The sequence below is a fragment of the Chlamydotis macqueenii genome, chromosome 4 (assembly GCF_036417535.1).
Source record: "Chlamydotis macqueenii isolate bChlMac1 chromosome 4, bChlMac1.mat, whole genome shotgun sequence".
Classification (NCBI taxonomy): Eukaryota; Metazoa; Chordata; class Aves; order Otidiformes; family Otididae; genus Chlamydotis; species Chlamydotis macqueenii.
In genome coordinates, this window is record NC_141559.1 from 41,502,492 (window position 1) to 41,528,094 (window position 25,603).

At 36.2% G+C, this 25,603-nt stretch overlaps 1 protein-coding gene across 1 annotated transcript in view; it reads left to right on the top strand.

The window, feature by feature from the left end:
• TLL1 (tolloid like 1) overlaps positions 1-25,603 on the top strand; it is a 139,155-nt gene that overhangs the window by 102,511 nt on the left and 11,041 nt on the right. The window contains exons 12-18 of the mRNA XM_086746653.1: positions 406-551; positions 6,591-6,786; positions 8,227-8,352; positions 11,259-11,419; positions 14,383-14,563; positions 21,222-21,347; positions 22,764-22,891. Coding sequence (XP_086602779.1) covers positions 406-551; positions 6,591-6,786; positions 8,227-8,352; positions 11,259-11,419; positions 14,383-14,563; positions 21,222-21,347; positions 22,764-22,891 — 1,064 coding nt within the window. The remainder of the gene's footprint in view (positions 1-405; positions 552-6,590; positions 6,787-8,226; positions 8,353-11,258; positions 11,420-14,382; positions 14,564-21,221; positions 21,348-22,763; positions 22,892-25,603) is intronic.

Below are 25,603 nucleotides of genomic sequence, written 5' to 3' on the forward strand. Positions count from 1 at the left end.
ATATTAGGTTTTTTTCTCAAGTATGTCTTTCTAAAGTTTAGCAAATAGTAATTAAGAATGTTTATTAAATGTATTTCAAAGATGAACAAAAAGTAAAATCTAATTATTTTGACCTTTTAAAGATATTCTCTAAAATGGATAGATTCAGATTACCAATGATTGCGAGATCTTTCTGAACACTGTAGATATGTTTAGAACCATTAGAAATGCTGAATTATTTTTGCTAACTGAAATAAGTATAGTGATTTACATGGATTGTGTTTTCAATAATTTGCCCTTGGTAAAGTTTTTAAGTCTTCTTAGGTCTTATCATTAGTTTTAAAAAGGGGAGCATAAAAATATTAGTTTGGGCATGGGGAACAGAAAGTGTCATTATTGACAATAGGAATTTTATACCTTTATCAGCTATCTGTGGAGGTGAGATCCACAAAAATGAAGGCCAGATCCAGTCTCCCAATTATCCTGATGACTACAGACCAATGAAGGAATGTGTGTGGAAAATAACAGTGTCGGAAAACTACAATGTAGGATTAACCTTTCAAGCATTTGAGGTAAAGCCTTTTAACTGATCTCAGAAAAGCATCTAGTGAATAAGTGACAGTGACATTTAAGGGAATCCTCATTAAACTATGAATTAATTTAAGAATACTCTATAAAAAATAAGTTCCAGAATCCAATGCTGCTCTCCATGAAACCTTCCTTTTTGCAGAATTTTCAAGAAGATTAGAAGTTTTTCATGTTTTTCATGCTATTTGAATTGGAATGGTTAAAGTACTGACAATAGTCACAGTTTAACAAATACATAATCCAGTTCAGCAAGGCTGCCTTAATATTCTGTTAAGTAAGAGGGATTTTTTTATCTTTGCTATATCTTATTATTAAAGAGGAATGACTATTTGGAAGGAAACCACTGTGTTTTTTGGCTTCTGTTTTGAGAAGAAAGAAAAAAAAAAGCCTACTTAAATTCAGTTTACAAACCTATATTTAGAGAGGGAATTAAAAAGCCATGGTGAGTCATACTTACATGTCGTTAGTGTACATCTCTCTGTGTATAATATTGCTAAACAGTGGTAAACTATTGTATAACAATGAAAAATATTTCATATGTCTTTTTTATACACACGTGATACACTTGTTTGAAGTTTGTAGATAAATTTAGTAGCATACTTTGAGTTCGCTTGTTTTATGTGAATATGCCTCAGCAGTAATGGTATGAAGAATGTTGTTTTGGGTTTTTTTTTTTAAATCTAAACTTTTTGGCTTTATGGTGCACATAGATATAAACACAGGTATTGTAAATAGAGATATAATTTCCAACCTGTGATTTTAGTCTTACAGACACATTTCAGGGGTATGGCATATTTTTGCTATGATTGATGAAAGGTCTGAGCATGAGATAACAAAGGTTTGGGACTTTATCAGCAATTATAAATATAAACAATGGGAATTTTAATAATTTCACAGATTCTTATTTTCCCTTTCTTGTATCCTGAATTAATGTCAGGTTTAGTGCAGACAAGATCAGCTCTCCCTGCCCAAAGAGTTTTCAGAATGCCATTCAGACTCTGTGTGCCTTGGGTCAAGGTTACTTAGCATAGTATGTCAGTCTCTCTTTTTAAGCACTGTTGGAAATGAACAATTTTCAGTAACTTTGTATCATTTACTGACTAGATGTGGAGCTTTTCTAATCTGCCATTGATGCTCAGTAGTTTTCAGTGTGATCCTAAGAGAAATTCACTGTGCCTCTGCATAAGAAACTTGCTGCAGCATTTTATCTCCATGCAGATGCTCAGTGTTGGTCTACGCACATGATACATTATCACTTGAGTTGACCACAGTTCAATATCACCTCTGGGAGAATCAAACTTCCATCTTTTCTTATCTTTCAGGACCTTCTTCTAATCGCCAAATTATGGACTATTTGCAAGTGTGAAAATGGCATGTTCATGCCTCACCTTTTAGAAAATAATTAGAGGCAAAGGATCAGCAAATGCGAGCACAATTAATTAGGCGAGTGGTTAAGACTGCAAGAAGAAATGTCCAGTTTTCCCCCGACACTATTTAGTATTATGGCACTCTCTAGAAGTGAAACATGTGGACTAGCACCTCATCAGAAGAAAGAGGAAATTGAGCACAAGTATAGTTGAGTGGTAGTCTCAAGTAAAAGGGAGTTAGTCCATCTGCTAGATGTGTTTTGAAAGAAAAAAAAAATAAATCTCTAACAGTAGGAACTTGAAAGACAGACACTTTTCCAGGGACAGTCTGAGCTGTGATTCCAGAGTGGCAAGATGCCCTTCTGCACCAAATGAGGTGCCCCAGAAAGGCACAAAACTTCTGTTATATCTGTCTTCATGATGTTTCTTACTGGCTCATCCACAAGGCTCCCTGCTGAGAGTGAGAGTTGCTTTGGAAACTGCTCTGAAGTGCCCTGCCTCGACATTCACCATTGGGTCTGATTTCCATTTCAGGTCCAAGCGCCTTGAACGTAGGTGTTCTGTTTTTTGGTACTAAGTCCCTCTCTGGACTGAATCCTTGGTACACTGCCCAGTTAAACAAGAAGTTGTTTAAAAATCACAGTTCTTCGTGCCAGCTGAGATAAAAAAAAAAGTAAATGGCAAGCCAAAGAGTTATTGCAGCATGTTTGTGAGAAAATTACTTCTCTGTCCTTTGAAAGGTACAGTTAAGTAAGAGGAATTCTCATTATCCATATGTAATGCTAGAAAAAATAACTGTATAAATAACCTTCACTCTGAAATGAAAGCACTAGGGAAGCTGAGAATTTCAAACTGTATCAATGAGTCATCTTTGTTTTGCCTGCTATGGGCAATGCATTTTCCACTGAGTGTGGGATTGCCCTTTCTTATTTGGCTGCCTGATGAGCGGCTACACTTTACAGTATCTAGACGACAGTAGAGATATTGGGACTGGTTACTCCATCTTTTTGCTTCATTGTTACAGTCATCTTTATTATATCGTTCTTTGAAAATTGGCGGTCCTTATTTTTTTCCTTTAAATAGCTTTTGTTGGCATGCAGTCTCTTGCAGCTAAGGCAATCCAGAAGGTTTGTAGAGCTGAGCCATATTAATTTTTCTCAGCTGAGCGGCCCTGTTAATCTTTGTGCAGATAGTGCAATTATTTTCATGTAAGTTAGGGAATAAAATTTGTCTGATCTTCTGATTTCACTAGGCATATATCCCACCTTTTATGACTAAAGTCTATCATCTAAGTCAGATATGTTTACGTGTATGGGAGTTTGACTCTGTCAACAAATTAACAATGACAAAAAGAAATTGGAAAATTTCTCTTGAAATACGATTACTTCCAGATTTGCTCTTCAAATCCTCTTCTCTTTATGCTTTATTTTTTTGCTTTTTTGATTTTTGTTTTGGTTTGGTTTTTTTTTTTTTAAAAAAATATATTTTCTGTTGGGGGAGTGCTACAAAGCAAAGCAAAGTAAAGATAGTCTGGAATTTTAAATTAAATATACTTTAGTCTAAAGTAATTGTTTTTTTTTCAAAGCTAAAACTATATACAAGGAATTTTCTTTTTCTTTTGAGAATGAGTTTTGAGAACATATCTGGCTTTCCATTTCACCAGGAGATTTGTTAGTGTTTTGTTGTGCTTATGCTCCTGTCTTAGGAATTCTGCTGGCATTTTCTCTACTTAGCTCTCTAATGCCATTCAAATTGTGGGTTTCCTCTAGGGCCTTCAGGAATCGATGATCTCTTTCATTCTCCTATAAGCAGTGCATTTTTCTGTAAAACCCGTTTATTTATGCTTTTTTGCATTTGCTAACATTTTGCGTATTTCTTCTCATTCACATGCAGTATCAATATTGTGAAATTTTAATGCTCCAGTAAGTAAGGTTTACAGGATCAGTCCAGTTACAACTAAACTCACTGGGAGTCCTTTTAGTAACTTGAGGAGATTTTCTACCCTTGTAGTAGGAAAAATAAGAGACTATTGCAAGTGTAATAGACCTTTATATGGCAGTTTTCCCACATGGCAGCACCATGACCTCTTAAAACCTGAGGTACAGATAAGGAAAGCACATTTTATACTAGTTCTTTTTCATTGGTTACCAGGTGTCTTAACACCAGTTATAATTTCTCAAGACCACAGTACTTATCTGTTACCTTGTATACAGCTGTAATGATTTAATCCATTAATATAATATTGATAGTAATAACGGCATCACTTACAGAGGTAGTACACTAAAAATAAATGATTATGGTAGAATGGCCACCTTTTGAATTGTTTTATTGAAAATCAATATCACTTTGCAAGTTGATTGATTTTTATAGTCATAGGACGTTTAGTAACTTACTGCTATACAAAATGTATTTTTAGCTGTTGTCTTCTGCCAGAAATAGATTGATTCTGAGAAAATTAACAATTCACCTCAATGGGAATTTGATATGTGTAACTGAGCTGCACCTGGCTTGTGAAAAATCAAGTTTTCCATATTGCCCCATGGAACATGGAAACATGGAAAAAGACAGATGTTAATTAAAAGTCTTGAGTAGTGAAATGACCACAGATGTGTGTGGGGAAAATACGCAACTCCTTCATTGGTATTAGTGGGCTTTGGACCAGGTCACTTATTTCTGCATCAGAGTGCAGTATAATTTTTACTGAGATAACAAGGCAGACTTTGTTTGAAATTGGAATATGATGTCATGTCTTAAAAACTGATTATTTAGATTAATGAAAATTTGGAATCTGTATTACAGTGTCAAAAACTTCTCAGTACTCAGGTAGACACATGCCTGACCACATTAGTTACAAACATACAAGTGCCATTGAAGTCAGCAATGGGTGGTTGCATCCCAGATCTTCTTGACTTTCTTCACTCATTTCCCCAGCTCTGGCCCAAAATGACTTCTGAGCAAGTAGCTAAGAAATCAGACTAATTGGCAATATGGATTGTGGCAGAGAAGTGAGTGGGAGAAAATTACCTGTGTAAATGCTCAAAGAATTGGAAAGTTGGAAAGACGACAGACAAATTTTGTGTATAAATGCCATATTTTGATGCCATTAAATTGAAATAAAATCAAACAAACAGCCGCGTTCCTGAATTTTCCCTCTTACATAAAAGAAGTAGAAACCTTAATGTGCTGAATGAAAGCTCCTTAGTCTGTGGTAGTTACAGAGCTTAGTGTTGGTCATAATGCACAATTAGAACAGACGATCAGCAGCCACTTGTACTAGCTGTGCAGCTTATGTGCAAGAAAATCTCTGTCTGGAGACAAGATGTGGATTTTTCTGAGTTTGGTTTGGTTTTGACTTCTTTGTCATTTTAACAGAGTTGGGATATGCTGAATTAAATTTGAGACTTCTCCAACCCCTTCTCCCTGACTGTAATCTGTCCCCCCTGTCCTCCTCATGGTTCAGCCACTTAGTTGAACAATACTTTTTTGGGGGGATTTATTTTTGAATGCTTGGATTTAATTAATTCTTTTATAGCTAAGATGCTATGTTACTTGAGTAACGTGAGGTAATCCTGCAGTAAAATGACCCAGATCAAAAGGATTTTAAATTCTATTAGGAAAGATACTCTCTAATAAAGACAAGCATCATAAATTATCTAGGCTACGGATAGGATCACATTCGGGCTGCTACTGCTTTCTTCTTTGGTGCAATTCACACTCTGACTGACTCTGCAAATACTATTATGTAAAGAGCACAGGACTTACTACCCAAGTAGAAATGCACACATGTCCACTCACGTGCAAGTCTATGTTTGGATGTCATCTGGCAGGGCATTGAAATGAGAGGCAAATTTTCAGTTGTTCTGGCTTCAGTAGGTTTCTCCCATAAGTGTGGCAAAGATTCACTCATTGACCCAGAAAGTCAAAAGACGACACCTGAAATTAAGGAATAGTGCAACAGAAACCAGACACATCAGCTACAGAAAAATAATGATATTTTTTATCTTCTGTTCTGTTGGCTACCTAACAGCTGATAATTTTACAAATGCATTTGGATCTAATTCTACAGGTGCCCCAAACTCTTAATGCACTGTAATTTTTTACAGTTACCCTGCAACATCAGTGGATAGTGAGAAATGCAAAATTTTTGCACTGTATTGAAGATAAAGGAAGACAATAAAATATTGATCATTGCTTGAAATAGCACAGGTTGATAATGTCTAAAAATCTTATGCATATTAATAAGAATTGAGCTTTTGAATATTGCAAAACAAATTAATATTTCTGACTTGGTTAGTTGTTGAACTATTAATTTTGTGTACCTGAGTGTACATGAAAAAAGAGGACTTCAACTCAGAGTAGGTATTTGACAGAACATTGGGAAGCTTAGAAGTGAGTATGTCTTTTTTAGTTACTTTTTTTCCAGTTAAACTGTTTTATCCTGTGTAATTATCTCAAAATTATTTCTTCTTGTAGAAAATAAGTATAGTTAAAAACAGTCCTGTGATGCTTGTTCTTTTTCTCATCTTCCTGGTGTTTGAACCCTAAACAGAGAACTAACCTTAACTTTGAAAAATTTCTATTCTGTTTATTAGCTGATTAATATTTGATATTTATAGTCAAGTTCAAATAGGTCACTTTAAAAATAATTTTTTACAGATTGAAAGACATGATAACTGTGCATATGACTACTTGGAAATTCGAGATGGAACAAATGAAAACAGTCCTTTAATTGGTCACTTTTGTGGCTACGACAAGCCAGAAGACATTAGATCTACCTCTAATACCCTGTGGATGAAGTTTGTTTCTGATGGAACTGTTAACAAAGCAGGGTTTGCAGCTAACTTTTTTAAAGGTAAATGTTAAAGCGTATTTTGGGAGCTATGAACTGCTTATCACTTGTTTTCGTACTGGAAAAAAATATGGTAGGATATGAAAAATATTTTTCAACCTATTTTTTTCTCAAATCAGTTCTTTACTGTCTCCAGGATAGTTTTTTCCTGGGCATACAATTTTATCAAATCAAAACACTTGAACTATTTCTATCTCTTTGTAAAATATGTCCAAAGAATGAAGGAACATATTCAGTGCAACTTCCTACTTTCTTCAGATTCAAATAATCAACTTAGTTTTGAAACACCTTTGAAACATATCTTATCTTGTAAAAAATTGTAACTTTGGACATATGTTATCAAATATAAGGTTAAATATTATAATCACAACAGCAACAACTTGGTTTTTTTTTTCTGTCAAAGTTGTTTTTCTTTTGTCTAAATATGTTTTTTTTTTCCAATTCTATTGCTGCACTAGGCAGCTTTATGAATTTATTACTTTCTGTAAGCAAGAAAAAAAAATACAGTTGAGAAATCATACAGTGACCAATGACCTTACAATCTACCTACAGTTTTGGGGGATAAGTGTGTATGTCCTACAGTGGCAGCTATATCTGCAGCAGTTGGTGCATGGGGAGTGTGTAAATCCTACCCTGGGCTGCCCGTGGCACAGTGAAAGCCACTAGCAGTGGTGTGGCCATGGTGACATCTAAAATACAAGTGAGCAAGAGAACGTTTTGCTCTTTTGAAAAGCCACAAGCCAGGCTTTTTCTCACCTAAGCTGTTAGTTTTCACTGCAGACAATTATAACCTTGAAGGTTGCAGACATGAGAATGGGAACTCTGTTTTACTCTGAAAAAATTACTGGTGTAAGGAAGTAATATTTCAACCCCTGAGGAACATTTTAACAATTGATCTTATGGGTATACTTCAGAGCTAGTAGAGATAATACATTATTCCTTTCCCTCCCCCATCCCTGATGCATCCTGTTCCCTTTAATATCAGTAGAATGAAAACCTGGGATTTGAGGATTCTGTTAATCTGGTTTTGAGTATGAATTCAGGATAAATGGACAAATTGATTCTGTGGGAGATAAAGTGCCCTTCAAGTGACCCTGCTGTGGATTTTCAATCTTTCTTTCAATACTTTATACAACCTTTAAATTACGCTGCCTGAATTATTCTGTGCTGCCCACAAAGTGCTTATAAATTAGGTCTGCAGCTGTCAGTAGGTATTGTTGTAAAAAAAAAACCCACCCAAACCCCACAAAAGACAAATTTTTATTTTCTCCATTGCAGGTCTCCTTAGCATTTGAAAGTGCTCTAATCAGCAACCACAGTGTGTTATGTAGTGCACCTTATTAATGGCATGCATACAGCTTTCTGGGTTAATATTGATCCAGCAATTGCAGCTGAGGAAGGTAATTATTTAACACATTTTTGCATTCTTCCCTGTCTTGGCAGAGGAAGATGAATGTGCCAAACCTGACAATGGTGGCTGTGAGCAGCGCTGTGTAAATACTCTGGGCAGTTACCAGTGCGCCTGTGATCCTGGCTATGAACTTGGTCCTGACAAAAAGAGTTGTGAAGGTACAGTGCGTTGCTGTGTTATGGGCTCTTAAAGCTCACAGAGTGCCATCGCGTGAGTGAAACGCTATGCCTTTCGTATGTTCTGTCTTAGTGGTGTAAGATCTGTGGAACCCAGCTTGGAAAACCAGTGCTCCCCTTTAAACAGTGATGCCAGAGTAATGTCTGTCTGCAGCACTCGATGTCTGTCACTGATTTAGCTTTACAGATTTTGCTGTGAGTCGATCAGGAACGATGCAGAGCAGGACTTCATACCTGCCCAAACCACTTACTACATTATTCATACTCATTAAAGCAAAGTTTCCCACCATGCATAAGGAAACAATTATCACCAGAGCAATGTGCCACTCTCTCAGAATCAGAGTATTTAACGATCCCTCCCATCCCACTGGGGTGTGACTGGGAAGCTGGCAGATTTGAAGAGCAGGATCCTTTCTTCTGGCACAAAGCTCGGAGAAATTCTCCCCACTCCCAGTCAGATTGTGGACTTTTCTTGCTGCAAACGAATTTTACTTTTCAGGGTGAGCAAAGGGTGTTCAAATAATAATTTGGAGAAATAAACACCTGATAAATGGAACTCTGTATAAACATAGGAGTGGACTGAGATAAGCTTTTGCGTTCTATACATATTTCCTATCAAAGGAAAGAAGCGAAAGTTCTTGATCGTTATACACCAATTTGTGTTTGATTTTTATTCATAAACACCAATAAATTCAGGGATAGCACAACTTATTCTTATCTCAGTTTATCTGTTTGAGTAGTGAATGAAGTTTGAAAATTGGAATGCCCGGACTTATGGTTTTCTTCTGATGTGATTCACTAGTCTCTCTTTTTTCCAATTACCTGGCTTTAATTCATGATTTGTCACAATTTGGGGTAGTTTTGCTTAGTTTCTTTGTACTTTTCTGTTCTTTTGGTTTTGGTTCTGTGGGATTGGTTTTGTTTTTTTTTTTTGTTTGGCGTGTATGTTTTTGTGAAGTTGTGATAGTCCTAGACTACAGACATGTTAGATTGTGGCTTTCATCAAGCTGATTGGTTTTTTGGTTGTTCACCACCACTCCCTCCCTTCCAACTTTAATAGTGAGGACACTGGAAAAAAACAATTTATTTAAATGTCTGCATATTAGGCAGCGTGCAGAAAGTAAGGTTTATCTAAGGGAGGCCATGAAGACAGAGGTTTGATCTCTGGGCCTTTGATCATCAGCCCAAATTTATGTAAGGAATTTGGTTTATGCTGCCTGCTGATGTGAGTCAGAATATTAGTGAAGATTACCAGTCCTTCAGAAAACTCTTCCCTGTATCTCTGAAAAGTAGAGAAGGAATACCTCCCCAGCACTCAAAGAGAAAAGCAACTCTGGCAAAAGGAGCTTTCACTCAAAGTAGTGTAGTGCAGCATGGAGCCAGAACCCTGAGCTATCCCTAAATTGTATATGCATTTGTTCCATGCAAGGTAACAGTCACTGTACATAGATACTACTCAGGATTGTGGAGTTAGAATTGCTGTGTAGTCACAGTGAGCATTATGTCCTTGATGTAGTTGGGGAATTTGAGAGGTGACGTAGCTGTGTTAATTCACTCATGATGCCAGAGTAGAAGACTCTAACTCAGAAACTCTACCCAATGCTTCACTGCAATGTTGACATACACAGAAAATTGCTTCATGCTGGTCTAATCCAAATCTCCCCCACTGGAAACGTCTTAGAAAGATTTAAGATTTTTTTTTTCAGTATTTCCACATTTCCTAGCATTGCCTCAAGGAATAATGAAGTGAAGTTGAAAAGCAGAAGCTGAAAACTAGCGGTCAGTGGTCCTGACCCAGACTGGACCATTTAGGGGTGCAAGTTGTGTCGTCTGAGTGTGGTCTCTAAACCTATGCCTGGTTGTCTTTAATACACTGAAATGTGTGACCCAGGGTCTTAGTCCCCCCACCCTGGACAGATTACCTATATGTATATACCAAGAAGCCTTCTGCATGGAAAGCCAGGTGCCAGGAGGAAGACTGGTATGTGTCTGGGTTGATCAAGCATGCCCCGATGCAGAAACTGGAGAGTTCTCCCAGATGTCTTAGATGAAGCAGGTGTAGTGTGTGGAGCTTCCCCCAAACATCTCATTAGGAAGAGATTTGTGGATGATTTCCAGTGCTGTTACAGTATTGGAATGGTATCAATGGATCAGAGTGCGATCAAGGACCCCTGTAAATCCCATTATTTTCGTTTGGTGAGGTTTTTAAAATTTTTCCACAGATGGGAAAGATTAATGTGTTTATCCTTTGCTATCTGAACTGGATTCACAAACATAGTATGGTATTGTTCTGTTTTATGGTGATGACTGTTATTTCAAATATATGCTGTTTTCTCTATTACTTGAAAATCCATACTTCAGCAAAAGTTGTTGTGACTGAAGAGTACGTGACTGCTCTCCCAAATAAGTGACCCTATATAGTAGGCTATGGGAGGCATGTAGAGCTATATGAGCGGAGACAGGTAGGGCTGATCTGGATCAATAATCAAGAAGAGAAGCTGGGGAAACGCGAAGTGCATCTTAAGTAGACCGTCTGTCAGGAGAGGGGTGGTCAAGGTCTTGTGGAGGGCGGTGAGGTCAGAGGACTTGCATGGGAAAGGCTGTGAGAGAATAACCAGAGTCTCTGGAGAGAAGGGAAAAGAATGAATATGATAACGCCTTGTGTAGTCCTGAAACTTATCTCTGTCCGCAAACCTGCAAGCTGTTCAAGATAGGGGCTGTCTCTTTCTCTTTGTTTGCACCAAGCACGATAAAACAGGATTCTGATTAGTCTGTCTGGGCATTACAGCAGTGTAAGTAATGAGAGGAGCTGAATCTTCTCAGTGTGCTTCTGTTTACAGTAAAACAATTTCAGGCAAGAAACGATGCTCTCCCTTTTAATTTTACAGCTGCTTGTGGAGGACTCCTGACAAAGCTAAATGGGACTATAACCACACCAGGGTGGCCCAAAGAGTATCCTCCAAACAAAAACTGTGTGTGGCAGGTGGTTGCCCCAACGCAATACCGAATTTCAATGAAGTTTGAGTTTTTTGAGTTAGAAGGGAATGAAGTAAGTAACCGTGAACAAAGAGCTGCACAATCTGTTACATGCTAAACAGTTTCACAAATGTTCGAAAATAGATCTTGTCTTATAAAACCCTCACTGACTGTTCATATGCTGACAATAACCATAGATATTCTTGTTTTAATTTTGAGACTGTTTCTGGATTCTTTCAAAACAAACATGGAGAGAATAGCTCCCTTTTACATATCTACATGTATGCGTATTAAAAGAAATATAAAAGAAGTGTTCTCTGCTCAGTCTCTACTGACTTTTTTTTATCAACAAAGTAAACCAGAGCAAATGGCTGAGGCATATTGGAAAGAATTCAAGAGAAGAAAATCTGGAGAAACCAGAAATCATCTTTACAGACTATGACTACAAAGAATACACATAAGCTCTGGTTAGTGATGGAGCAAGGGAGTATTTAAATCATTACAAATATCTCACGGGGGAAATATTTTAAAAGGAGCAGTACCAGAAATAAGATATACTAGAACAGCAGCAGCGTTTGAGCTAGGCAGCCCCTGGAGGCATAGGGGTCTCGTCCACAGGTAGGGGAGAGGGGCAGCGTAGAGCCCTCCATGTTGTAAGGGCTACTCCCTTTGAACAAAGTGGTGGAGGTTGCAGTGGTTTTTTGAGTGCAAATCAGTAAAATATGGGTTTCAACATGAGCTTTTCAGCTTCTGTTCTGCTTCCTAGGCACTGGTCTGTCATGCCATTGGGTTCCCCTACCATGCTCCAGCCATAATATGCTGTAGCTATGGAGTTTATCTGGGTGTTCTTCACATGGTATTAAGCACCTAAATCGCAGGACATTATTTCTGACTAAACAAATTTGTAGCAACATATTTTATATGAGGATGGGGTATTTTTGGACGTGAGATCTGATGTGGCAAAGGCTGGGGTTTAATTTGTAACTAAGAAATAACCCAGTCATGGCTTCTCCAAAATATCTCAAAATTATTTGCAGAGGCAGCAATTTGAGATTTTTTGAATTTTTTTTTTAACTAATTTAGGATAAGTTCTAAAGTCCATGAAATTGCAACTTTTAATGATTTATGTTACACTCGTGTCCTGTTGTCATTGTTACAAGAACTGCAAAAGGTGTAATAAAAACTTAGAAATGCCAAAGAATTAAAATTTAATTACCATTTCAACAAATCATAAAACATCTTTTCCTACACTTTCTTGCTTCTTAAGCCAGATTTGCAAGGAAGACACCTGGGGTATAATGAAGTTAAATCAGTTTTCTAAGGTCATACAAGACAAATAACTTAAGCAGATACAAAAAAAAACCCCTCCATAATGTTTTTCAACATTTAGAACTTTGGTTTGATCCTCTCCTGTGCTACTAAATCTCAGATTTATACTGTTAAATAGTAGTACTAACAATGGTGAAAATCAGAAGAAACATACAATATCTGTAACATTCTAATATATTGTCTGAGTGCAGACATAAAATGTTTTTTTTTAGCAAATGCTCTATTTTTTTTTTATATATAGAAGCTCCATTTAGGAACAAGTGTAATATGTCTTTTCCAATATTACAATTTTAATATTTTACATTTACATTTTACAATTTTAATTTTACATTTAACTTGTAATTTAAAAAAAAAAATACTGTGTAGTATGAAGGAAGTTTGACCTGTTTGAAATGACATTTCATTTCTAATCTAAAGCTATGAAACCATCAAAACTCACCGCTGATGTATTGCTGAAGTTGCTGGGACTTATTAACATTGTGAGCTATATTTGAAAATCACATGTATTAACATGAATTTATCTTACAGTTAATGTAAATCAACATGTGGCATTAACCCAAGTTTTATAAATCTTTGTGTTCTTTATATTGGACAAAAGTAGTTTCAACTGAATTAGTCACTTTTCAACTCTGCAACGTATGAAAATTGTTCCAGTAACAATGAAAATTTAGTCTATGTCTAGAATGTATTATAGTAAAGCAAACTGGAAATATTGACAACTTTAGTGTTCCAGAGAGATAGCAAAAAAAAGCCAAACCGTCCTTTTCTGTAGTTCTCCTCCAGCTCCCTTGACATTTATTTTTTGACTAGAAACTGTGATTTGTCAAATACAACTTGGATTTAATGGACAATCTAAGCTCTGTATGAATCCTTCTGGCCACTGTTTTCTCTTAAGGTATTAATTGCAGACAACTGGGACATTTTTGATTAAATGATTGATAGTTGAGCCTAAGAAGCTTATAAGTTTTTGGGTGGAAGGCTTTAGGTTGACCAAGGGATTATGAATTGAAAGTATTATCACGAGTAGCAGTCCTTGCATAAGACTTTTTTATTACATTATTTTACTTTATTTTATTTTTAACCTTTTAATGAAAATGACATACATCAGCCATCCAAATTATAGCTACGCTACTGTTAAAGACAGATGTATAGTTTTAATAGTGCAAATTTATTTGTAAAGTAAAAGAATATGTCTTAAATACATCATGGTAAAAGCCTATCTTTTAAGTTTCTAAGTGAAAATTAATATTTTTTTTTAAATCTGTGAGATGCAAGCAGTAGAAGGTTTGTAGGTTGTGGGTATGTGGTTTATAGTGCAAAGATAGGTAAAATTTTAGGGTAGATATTTCTAGATTTTACTTTAATGTCATTGGAATTTTTACTTTTTAGATTAAAAGGAACCGTTACTAAACATCTTGAAATTTAGATGCTAAACACAGATTAGTATCTATCAAAACATAGTTTTGAATGTAATGCATAGGATAGCTATGCCTTAGTGACCTTAAAATATTCTAACACAAAATCAGTGAACGTTTGTAAGCATTTACAAATGTTTTCAGAGTCACGGAAAAGTGAAAAATAAAGATATCATTATCCTATTATTAAGCAGCATATACCAATCAGAGTTCTTGCATTTGAAAATAACTTCATCCTTTCCTTTTGGTTAGCCGGAAAAAAAAAACCAACAAACTTTCTTTCTTTTCTTAGGTTTGCAAATACGATTATGTGGAGATTCGTAGTGGCCTTTCTTCTGATTCTAAACTACATGGTAAATTCTGCGGTACAGAAGTGCCTGAAGTTATCACCTCTCAGTACAACAACATGCGGATTGAGTTTAGATCTGACAACACTGTGTCAAAAAAAGGCTTCAAGGCACACTTCTTCTCAGGTATAGAAAATCACTCTTGTGTACCTGTGAGTGCCTCTGAGCATACACTGACTAAATGGAGCGAATACTGTATTTTGGTATGAAAGTGAGTGGCCTTTTCCCTTACAATTTTCCTGGTAGCTTTGACTTTGTTTTATTTATGTGAGCATAAACTACTCCGCTGTCTTAAAATATTTCTCTGAACTGTAATGTCTGTATATAGTAGAAAATATATGGAGTGCACATGCATACTTTTAGACAACATCGGAGGCAAATTAACTCTGTGAGAGACAGAAGAAAAAAGCAAATTTACTAAGTGGTTTAAATTTCGATTAGCTTTCTTTTATCCCAAGTTTTGTTGCTATTCTTTCAAATACTAGTTGTAATGTGCTATGAATTACATACACTGTACACGTGTTTTTTTTCACTCAGGTCTCTTAATATAATGCATTTGTTATGAAATTACCACTTTGTGCTACATTTGTTTAACATTATGGGTATTTTCTTGCCAAACTTTGCACTTCTTGATGTTTTGCAGGAAAGTTTAAGACTTTGCTCTTGCAAAAATGTGTGTCTTTTTAGTTAAGAGTATAATTTCACTGAGGCAGATCAGAGTGATGGAAGTTTATATCATCTGAGGACATGTATCGTTGAATAAAGTTAGACATGAGTGAAGCTGAAGATGTGAGGAAATATTTGCACAACAATGGTTTCTGTGATTACCCACTGAGACTAGCCTGTAATAATCTGGCTGTGGCAGGATACCACCTGGTGTTAGTAGTGGAATTTTGCTTAGTGTTTTTCTTTTGTGTTTACATACACATATATATGCATAGGTATGTTATCTTGTGTAAAACAACACAACAAAACAGTCCTGTCCACCCACCTCCCTGAACTGGAAGTCATCCAGAAGCATTTGGGATTTGAATTCTGCCTCAAGTTTTTTGATAGCAGTTAAAAATCTGAATCTAGAGGATCCTGATTATGTTTTGCATGGAGCATAATGTATTATCAGACATTGTTATTGGCATTTGTTTGCTAAAATATTTTATCAAAGCTGAAATTAAAATGATATTTCATTGATTATCTTTAATAATTGATAACTTAAATATGACCAAGTAGTAAGAAACAGTATATTGTATAAATTATGTGATTTGGAAAGTGAGAAAAATAACTGTCAAGACAAACAGTTTGGACTTTCAATGTTTTGTCATTGTGACTACTTTAATGTTTTTCTTAAGCAATTATGAAAGATGACAGAAAGTTTCATCTTATACAAAGACATTAACAAACATTTCACCCCCTCTAAACCATATTATTTTTTCTAGTAGTCATACTTCTCTGATCATAGCCTTTCAGATCCATCTTTACATATAGTAGCACTTTTTACTTTTAGATTTATATTTTACATTAGCAAGAAGCTTCCAAGGTTTACTCATTTTCTGTAGTAAGTATATAGACGCACATAATAGAGCTTCCTCCTAGAAACATTTGCACAACTAGTCATTTCATGTTGGCCTAGTAGTGCCAGCAGGAATTGTCATGTATTTTGACTTTTACAAGAACACGTATTGATATGTTCCAGTTTTTAAAATGGCCAGCACATTAAGTTTGTTATATATTTTCAGGATCTATACAGCTCTGCCAGTTAAGGTCGGCAATGATAGCTTTGTAATTTGTGTAAGCTCTGTAGTACAAAGTTGTGTTTTGTGGACATGCTGAATGTGTATACATTTGTGGTCAGTTAAATTCTGGTTTTCTTTGTGATAGTTCATTTTTACATGTTTGTCTATCTCTTTATTTATTTGTTTAAGCAATTAAATGATCTATTAATATTTTGAGTGGGTTCTAGGAAGAAATCAAGCCAGTGTTATATGTTGGGGAAAGACTAGACTGTTAATCCACGGAGTTGAAAGCATCGGGCTGTAATCCTTCAGAGCCATTATTTCCCGTGTCTTTTTCAGTTCTCAGTGAAATGTTCCTCCCTTTCCCCCCTCAAGTAAAACCAGGTTTTTCCTGGTAATTGGAAAAATACAAGTTTTAAATGACACCATTGATCACTAGAATAAATTCATTAGCTAGAGATAAGTCTGAACTAATGTGTTTTTCAGTGAATAGAAATGTTTGATGTGTCCTGGATATGGTATATATCTAATCCCCTTCAAGAAAGTTAGTTTGATGTAAATAGTCATTGAGTCTGTAAGTGTATAAATTTACTGAATGCTTCATAATGCATTTCTGCCATAATTTCTTCTCCTTTTTCATATGAGTTCAGATACTTTGTATTTTATTTTTATTCTTTTTCAGTTCTCTTCCATTTGTTATAATTTCTAGCAGATTCTATTCTTCTCTGTTATCTAGCTTTCCCCTTTTGACAATATTTCCTGATCAAACCAGAGACTTTGTAATGTTTGAGACAAATCAAAATTCTGAACTTAAAGTATCTAAAAAGAGGTTGTCATCTCTGAATAATTCATCAGACAAAACTCTCATGGCTGTCAGAAAACACGATAACTTTCTTGCTTCTGAATTCCTTAATATGGATATAATATGCCATTGGTCTGTCAATGAAGAAGGAACTTAAGACTTCAAGTATTTTGCTCTTGGGAGTTGATAGCTGTTCACTGTTCAGCTGATTAAGTGGATTTTTTGCCTATTTATATACTTATCCTCAGAATACACTACTTTTAGAATAATATATGTGGAGAAATACTTAGTGCTAGTGTCCGAGATACTTGTTGGAAGGCATTTAACAGTTTTATTAATTAAATCACAATGAAAATATTTGTAAGCATTTAGTTATAAAGACATACATAATGGAAAAAATAAATCAGTAATGAGTAAAACACTGTATCTTGCAGTCTGTTCACCAGTAAGGGGCACATGCAGGGCTCAGCAAGAAAGACAGGTGGATAAATCAGATTAGTTTGAAGATTAGGAACTGTGATGTGTTCGACAAAGCACAGCCAAAGAGCTTTTTTTGCAGCTCTGATGGTGGTGAATTCTGCAGCCATGGCTAGAGTTGAGAAAGCATGGCTGAGCTCCAGCTCAGACGACAGAAAGCAGTTTTGGGGTGGTTGGAACCCGCTGTGATAAACTGTGAAGGCAAACATTGACATAGGGCAACAGATGACCTGTGTTAGGAAGGTATTTATGTTGATATAAGACAACATGTGATTGCGTTTTTGGCTGTAAAATGGTGTTAACAGCCAGACAGGTGCTACTGGAAAGTGCGAAAAACTTTTTTTTCAACATTCTGCAAAATTTACATTTGATGGGACAGTTCTGAAGAAAGCTTAGTTGGGAGCCTTTGCAGGCATTTAGCTAATCTCCAGAGAGACTCTTGTATATTTATAATCAAGTTTCTTGGATAAAGAGAAGAAACTAGGGACTCATAATATATTAATTTTTGAAAACTTTTATTAAAACTTTGTAAAATTGGATATTAGGCTTCTAAACGAAAAGCTTCCAGCAATCAGGTTTTTATTCTCTCTCTCTCCCCGCTTCCCCCCTGCCCCCGCCCCTCTTTTCTGTCCTCTCTCTCTCTCTTCTGCTCTTGTCAGAAGACCTATAGCAGTCTGCTGGGCCTGTAAGACTAAAGGAGTGTAAAATAACCCCATGAATTTACTCTAGGGAGGGAAAAAGATAAAAATAGTATATTTTTTTTCCCTGTGGTGTTTCCAAGAAGATAACCTAATAATTTCTTTAAATCAGTCTTTGTGTAGTGATATGATGAATAGCCAGTGATAATATGTCACTAAACTGCTTCAATCTATCATAAGTTTTAGAGTTACTTCAGTGTTTTAAATAAACATATTTCTTTGCATGATTGTTCAAAACATACATAGTGTTTATGGTAGTACAGAAATGAGGTTTGTTGGGACATTTTTTTTCTTGGATGATGATTCATTGAGCAGTTAGAAAGCCAGAATGTTTCTAGCCTTGAGCAAATTTGTTTTGGAGCACAAACTCATCTCTGGTGCCATCCTGGTACATTTTTTTTTTTTTCCACAGACAAGGAAGCTACCTGCAAAGAGAAAATTTTTATTTTTGAATCTTGCAAGGACTTGATACAGGTCCCTTCAGGCCGAGTACGTATTATTCACAGACTGGTGGCCTCTGAGGGTCTCAGAGGTACGACCATTTGTCCTCTGAATGATTCAATCTAACATTTTGTTGAGAATGGATCTTTCCCTGTTCTGAGAACTGAAATAAGCAAAGAAAGAAAGTATCCATTCAAAATGGGGAGACTTATTTCCATCTGTCAGCGTAACAAATGGCTTTGTTTTTACATGGCAAAACATTTGTTCCTATAACACTAATACAGACTAATTTTTTTTCATGAATTTTGAAACTGGGCAATCAATTTGACAGAAAGTCTGTTCCAAATTATGAGGTGTGAGGAAGGCTTGTTCAACAGTTGCATCCTTGATTAACTATGTGCAAGTACTTATTGTGTTCAAATATGTTCCAAAGCTTCTCCTTTCTACCTTCTGTGCATTGTTTTATCTCTGAGGAGGTCCAGCATGGGACTGTTTGCTTATATACTTGTCTCTTAAGAGATTATTTTACAGAATATAAGCGTATATAATGTTAAAATACTTTTCAATATTTTCACACAGTTTGGTGGAAGATGAAAACAGAACGGGCTTTTGTTTAGAATTTGTGTACATACTCTGTACTTGGAAGTCTAACTTGAATGCATTGTGAGCTTGCCTTCCATTTACTTTGTTATTTTGGTAGAAAACTGCAAACTAATGCTTACAAGGGGAAATACTGAAGTTCTGTTCATATTATATCTAATTTCTCATTCGCTTGTTAACTGTTCTTCACTTATAACACGAAATCAATTTATGATCGCATTTGCTTTTGCAAAGATGGAAGATTAAAACTTTGGTTTGAAATTAAATAGATTTACTACCTCAGTTTGCAACTTGCATTGCAAAGTGCATAAACAGTGAATTGTAGAGCTTTTATGGTTCTTTAATCATCAAAATGACAATTAGTATAAGCCTTTGGATTTATGGTTCTGGAAGCTACCTGTGGTTTTGACTGTTTCTTAACCTTCAAATCTATTCATCTCTGCAGAAAGCTTCCAAAAACTTTCAGTGCAAACAGGTTTGAGATTTACAGGACAAAATGCAGTGGATGCCTGGGTTTGACTTGCAGAATTTATCTATAAATGTATGTTACCATAATGAATTACAAGTAGAAGCTGATTTTTATAGAAAGACCTGCAAGTCAGTAGGTGAAGTGTTGCATGATTTTGGCAGATAAAGCTGATGTGTATGCAATTATAATGCAAACTTTCTTTGTTGTGTTACTGAATATGAGCATCAGTAAAGGCAGGGAAAAAATACATGAGAAAGACAACAAAAAGCAATTTACATTATCCATAGTGGCTTGTAATCTATAGAAATTCTTACTGTGCCTACTAAAGACTGAAACATGTTACCTTGTTTGGAGATAATGCTCACTGCTGCTTTCCAAGGTACATGAGGCTGAAGGGGATGCATGTTCTGCATTCCGGCCTTGCAACAACTGGACTTCTGGGATGACCACAGTTTCTTTGCTCTTTTTCCTCCTCCCTTATGCATGTTGAAATGACACAGTTTGTAAGATATAGTTTTTTAATACGTGTGTGTTTTTATATGTATATATTTATATAGGTATATATTTTTATATATCAGGATTTATATATGTTTCTATACATATATAGCTATATACACATGCATATATAGATATATGTATATATGTGTATATGTCAGGAGCAGTCTGCTGCTTTTAAATGGACCAGCCTCGCCTAAAATGACAACAGCTGAATGGCATCGAAGGGTGGCAGCTGAGGCCTCTTGCTAGAATGACAGCCTGTTAATCTAGTCTGGCTTTTTTCCATGCAATGAATTTGTAGCTGTTTAATGCAGGTCATATTTCCTCCCCTACTCTCTGCTTTACTTCTAACACACTAAAAGATCTTTTAAAAGATTATATGTTAATAAACAGAACTGCATGCTATATTGTAGTTCTCCTTGAAATAATTAATGCCAATTTCTTTTGTATGTTTTTCTTTTCGTGATGTTCTGTAATGTCCAGATTCATTAAAAGTAAAGCACACTGTCACTCTGCTGGGAAAAATAAAAAAAAAAATCAATTTGTTTAAAAAGTTTGTTAAATCTTTCTTTTCTTACATGTTTAATGTGCAGAGCTTGGAACCTTGCTTGTCCTACACGTTCCTTTCAACTTACCAACATCAAATTGTGGAATTTGCATAAAGTTGGAATACTTTGTGTTGTCTATAAATTGAACTCCTGTAGTTTACTGAAATAAAGCTTTGGATGAGATATTTATGAAATTTACCAGCTAGACCATTTGAAAGAGTAAATGCTGGTAACTGTCTTATCTCCTTTGATTTAGCGGGTTTGTTTTAGTAGTGTTCCTCTTCCCTATGAACTACCCCTCGCTTACTAGAAAGATGAGACAGACTGCCATGGTGCAAGGTTGCGGGCTGAGCAATGAGTGGCTAGAACTAAGGCACCTAGAAACTGCCATACTGAGAAGAGTGACTGTGCCTTAGTTTATGTTTTTCTGGACTCAAACACTGTGCTAGACCTTTTTCTTTTTCATAAAGAGGACTACTGCTAGCTGTGATGCTCACCCAACTTTGTTGTGTATTTCCTAGACAAAGATGAGTGTTCAAAGGACAATGGTGGCTGCCAGCACGAGTGCATCAACACGGTAGGAAGCTATGTTTGCCAGTGCCGGAATGGATTTGTGCTGCACGAAAACAAACATGACTGCAAGGAGGGTAAGTAGTAAGGTATTTGAACGGTTGATTATACATCTGTCTTACAGAAAGGTCTCTGCAGCTCTCCTTCCATGGAAAAGCAAGGAAAAAGAAAGGACTTGGTGATGGGGGCTTAGATGTTTGGGCTTAAACACTCCCCCAACCCACCCTTTCCCCTCCCCTCCATCCCCCCGTTGTGTGTGGCTGAGATGAGGTCCACAGGAATGCAGTTTGGAAAACTTGGAATCTTTGGCAGGGAGTGCTACTTTTGATAGTACTGTGAAGTGTAGAACATTTAAAGCTGTGATAGACTGTTTATCTAATGCTGTATTAAACAGAGGGATAGAGTTTCTGGAGAGAAGCTTGGTAAAGTTGTCATTTGTTCCCATCAGTAACAGTTTGTTTCCTCGCCATAAGGCTGAAACTATATCTGCCCCTCCTGGGCTTATTTTAGGGGACATATTCAGACAATCTAAATTCCAGTCAAGTTCCTATGCATCTTTCTTCCTATTTACTGTCTCCAGATCTAACTGCCTCCAAGAAAACAGTAGGCTTTCGGGCTTAAGTAGAATTTAGATTATTTGCAAGTGAACCTCAAGTGTCCAATATCGTGTGAGATACTGTAGTTTCTCAAGGCTGTATTCTAGCATGGATTTAATTTGTGAGTAAAGATGTGCCCTTTGTCAATCACTTGCATTACCACTGGTGTTGGAATGATACTTGTCTGCTCTAAAAGACTCCTGTTGAATAATTCTGAGTTTTTAATGAAACTTGAGATAGTTAAAAAACTAAATACAAAAAAATGAAACTAGATTCTTTCTTGCCTTCTTTTAAGTTTTAGTTCTTTATATTTATTCACAGAGGTGCCCTTCTAGTGATTCAGTTATGATGTGAATGACTAAGCTGTTCTTGGTACATACTCAAAGTTTAGTCTTAGTTGTTCTCTAGTTGTATATATGCCCCTAGAAACTGTAGTATAGAAATCAAAATAATTGCTCTGTAGTTGCAGTATGAAAATTAGTGAGAAGAGAGAAAAATAAATTTTAGAAGAAATATCATTTGAAGTTGGCATAGCAAGATATCTCATATGGATTTTCATACTTATTTGTATGTAGGATGGGAGCAATAGCTAAATATTCAATTAAATTTTAATACTTGTGTATATTGTTTTGTAAGATTTTTTTTTTCTTCTTCAAAAAAACCCCCATGGATTGTAAGCAACAGTGTATGTTTCACAACAATCAATAATCAAGCATGCTGGGTTAATTGCCACAAAGTGTTTGCTAAAGGGGAAGAACATGATCATGCACACTGAAGAGCGTGCTTAGCTGTCTTCCTAAAGATCCTTTCCATTCAGCGAGTCCCCTGACAAAGAGTACTTTTCTGGCTACCTCTGAATGCAGACCCCCAGACTAACTGATGCTATCGTTGGCACAGCTGAGTGTGAACAGAAGATCCACAGTCCCAACGGCATCATCACGAGTCCCAACTGGCCTGACAAGTATCCCAGTAGAAAGGAGTGCACGTGGGAAATCAGTGCCACCCCCGGGCAGAGGGTCAAATTGGTGAGTTTCTGCCTACCCTTCATTTTTTCTCTTTTCTTCCACCAAACCTGCTTCTCAAATAACAACCTGCTTAACAATATGAAACTGTTACTAAACTTTACTGTCAGTTTGCAGTCCAGAGGTAAACTGTTCTAAAAATCTGCTGAGTCCTGTCCATTCCTGGCCAGCTGGGGCTACTTGATACCATTGAGCTGTGAATTTAGTTTTGTGACGACTGTAAATGCTCTGGACAGCAAAGGGCAGGAGGAATACTTTTCTCCCGTAAGACTTTACTATACCGTTATTGCAATTCATAAAATTTGCACGAAGTTTTGACAAATATGGCAGAGGCCATTTATGAAAAGTGCAATATATAAGCAATAATAGTTATAAAAATAATAATACACAAAATTAGAAGTTATGAACAGTCCTCTCCACACACCTTTTGCATTTCTGTTCTCTACTGTTCAAGGAGGAAAAGAAGATTAAAAACCCATGAATCTGGACTTCTCTGTTAAAAGTGGCTCCAAATTTTAACATAAGTAGAAGAGCGATCCTAGTAAACTGTGACCTTTCTGCCCAGCTGTGTGAGGATGGTGCTGGTGGCTGAAGACAGGCTAGCAGAACTTAGGAAGCTTTGCCGATCTACTGAGGTTATCTAGCCTCTGTGCAAAGCCAAAGGCATGAACCTGCCAGTGGGCTTTTTTGCTTTGAGATCAGACCCGGTATTCCTTCAGCCAGAGTACTCAGGGGACAGCCACAACAAAAGCTGGCCTTGGATATTTTAAAATCTGATAAATTGATTTAGCAAGTGTTTTGGAGAAAATAAGCTTAAGAAGAGAGATGTCTACTTCAGAGAGGCAGAAACAATAGCCGATATTGATGCAGGGATGAAAGGGATATTGTCATCTCGTAACTCCTGACCTTTATCAAAACCATAACCACTGTTACTAGTGCTGATGTAAGATCATGTTCACCAGAAGCAAAATGGTGAAACTGTTCTGGAAGATGTGGGGGTTGCAGAAAATGAGTGGTGTGCATGCTTTGTCCATTCAAAGGGTGAAAAACAGATTTTTGATTCAGATGAGCTTCCTGTGTCCACTTCTGAGCAAGTAATCTTCATCCTGACTGAATAAACCAAAGCCAGCCAGGCATGGGCATCTTACTGTAAAAGCTTTTCCAGTACTTGTAACCTCAGCAGCCAAAATTCCAGCATTCATGTTTCTTCAGTGAAATATTGCATGGTCTGTTTTAAAAGAAAAGGGTTTTTAATTGGCTTTTGCCAATGAAATTTGAAAAGTTAGACAGAATTTTACTAGATGGAATTTTCTAAAGTATCTCCATCATTTAGAGTCTGAAATCCAGTTTTCTGTGCAAGCCAGCAGGGTCAATCAGCTAAACTCTGTGTGTGTAAGATCTTTAGTCTGTCTAGTACAGCAAGATGCTTTATCAGTAATATTAATACCATATTGCCACTATGGATAAATATTTTTTCTTGGACTTTCACATTGTATTTAAGTTTACTACTCATGGTTTACTTTGTCAAATTGAACAAGGAGAGAATTGATTTCTTCATGGTAACAAACCATGGGAATTTTGAGGCTGTGCTTCATTTTTCAAGAGCAGTGTGTGTATAGAAACTAATCTTTTGTTGTGATTGCTCTCACTCTGATAATTGTTGAAAAGTCTCTTTCTGAAAAGGCTAAAGTTAAGCATTTGGTATAATTAAGAAGCCTATGAAAAAATGAATAGGCACTTCAGAATTTTAAAATGAAATGTGTAGATAAAGATGGTTTTGAAAAATGTATGTAGCAGAGAGAGATTTTCATAAGCTAATCAGCCGGATGTTTATAAGAGTCAGGCTTAAGTATCCCATTCAGGCAGCTATCCATAAGTGCCACCAACGTATCTGCTCAGTTGAGTGCTATAGATAGAAAGGACTGGATGTTCAGAAGCTATATGTGACATTTCTGAATACCATTCCCATTGAGACAATAAAAATGGAGACTGTAGTCATGGTGGGGTAGGTATTCAAAAGTATTTGTCCCAGGAAGACGCAGTGTGATTTAATTATACCACCAGCTTTATTAAATAATCTGTGAACTCTGTTTGCACTAAATAATAGAGAGAAAGCTAGCAGCAACTATTCAGTCATGTTCAACTTAAAGGAAAGTTTGTGTTAGTTCTCATCTTTCAAGCCTGCTCTTAGTCTACTGCTGGGAACTGACTGCTTTTTAAAAAAAATGGAGATCATCTCTTGCTGTTTTGAAATACTAAGCATTTTGAGCTTTTAAAAAAGTTAATATTAATATTTGCTTTTCCTTTAAAAAACAAATTCATTTGATTCTCTCTGTAATTGCTAGAATCAATTGTTAGACTCACAACAGATTTAGGACTTTTTTCTGTGCTTCTTTGTGAGTCCTAGTATAACATGTACTGTCCCCTTGGAGCTTTAGGAATCCTAGTGAGAAGTCAGATATTAAAAATAACAGGTGTGTCTTACAGGTCATGATGAGAAGTGTTTCCTAGAGAGTGATCTTTTTGTACTGATGAGAAGTGAACAAAACTAATAAAAATTTTCCTCTAAAACAAAATGAAGTTCTGCAGGCTGCTTTTGGATCACATCTCTTGCGCCTGTTGATTCCAAGTTGGCTTGACTCAATTCTATATTTAACCAACTCCTTTACAATTAGTCTCTCAGCTTTCTAGGTTTTTTCAATCCATCAGATTTTA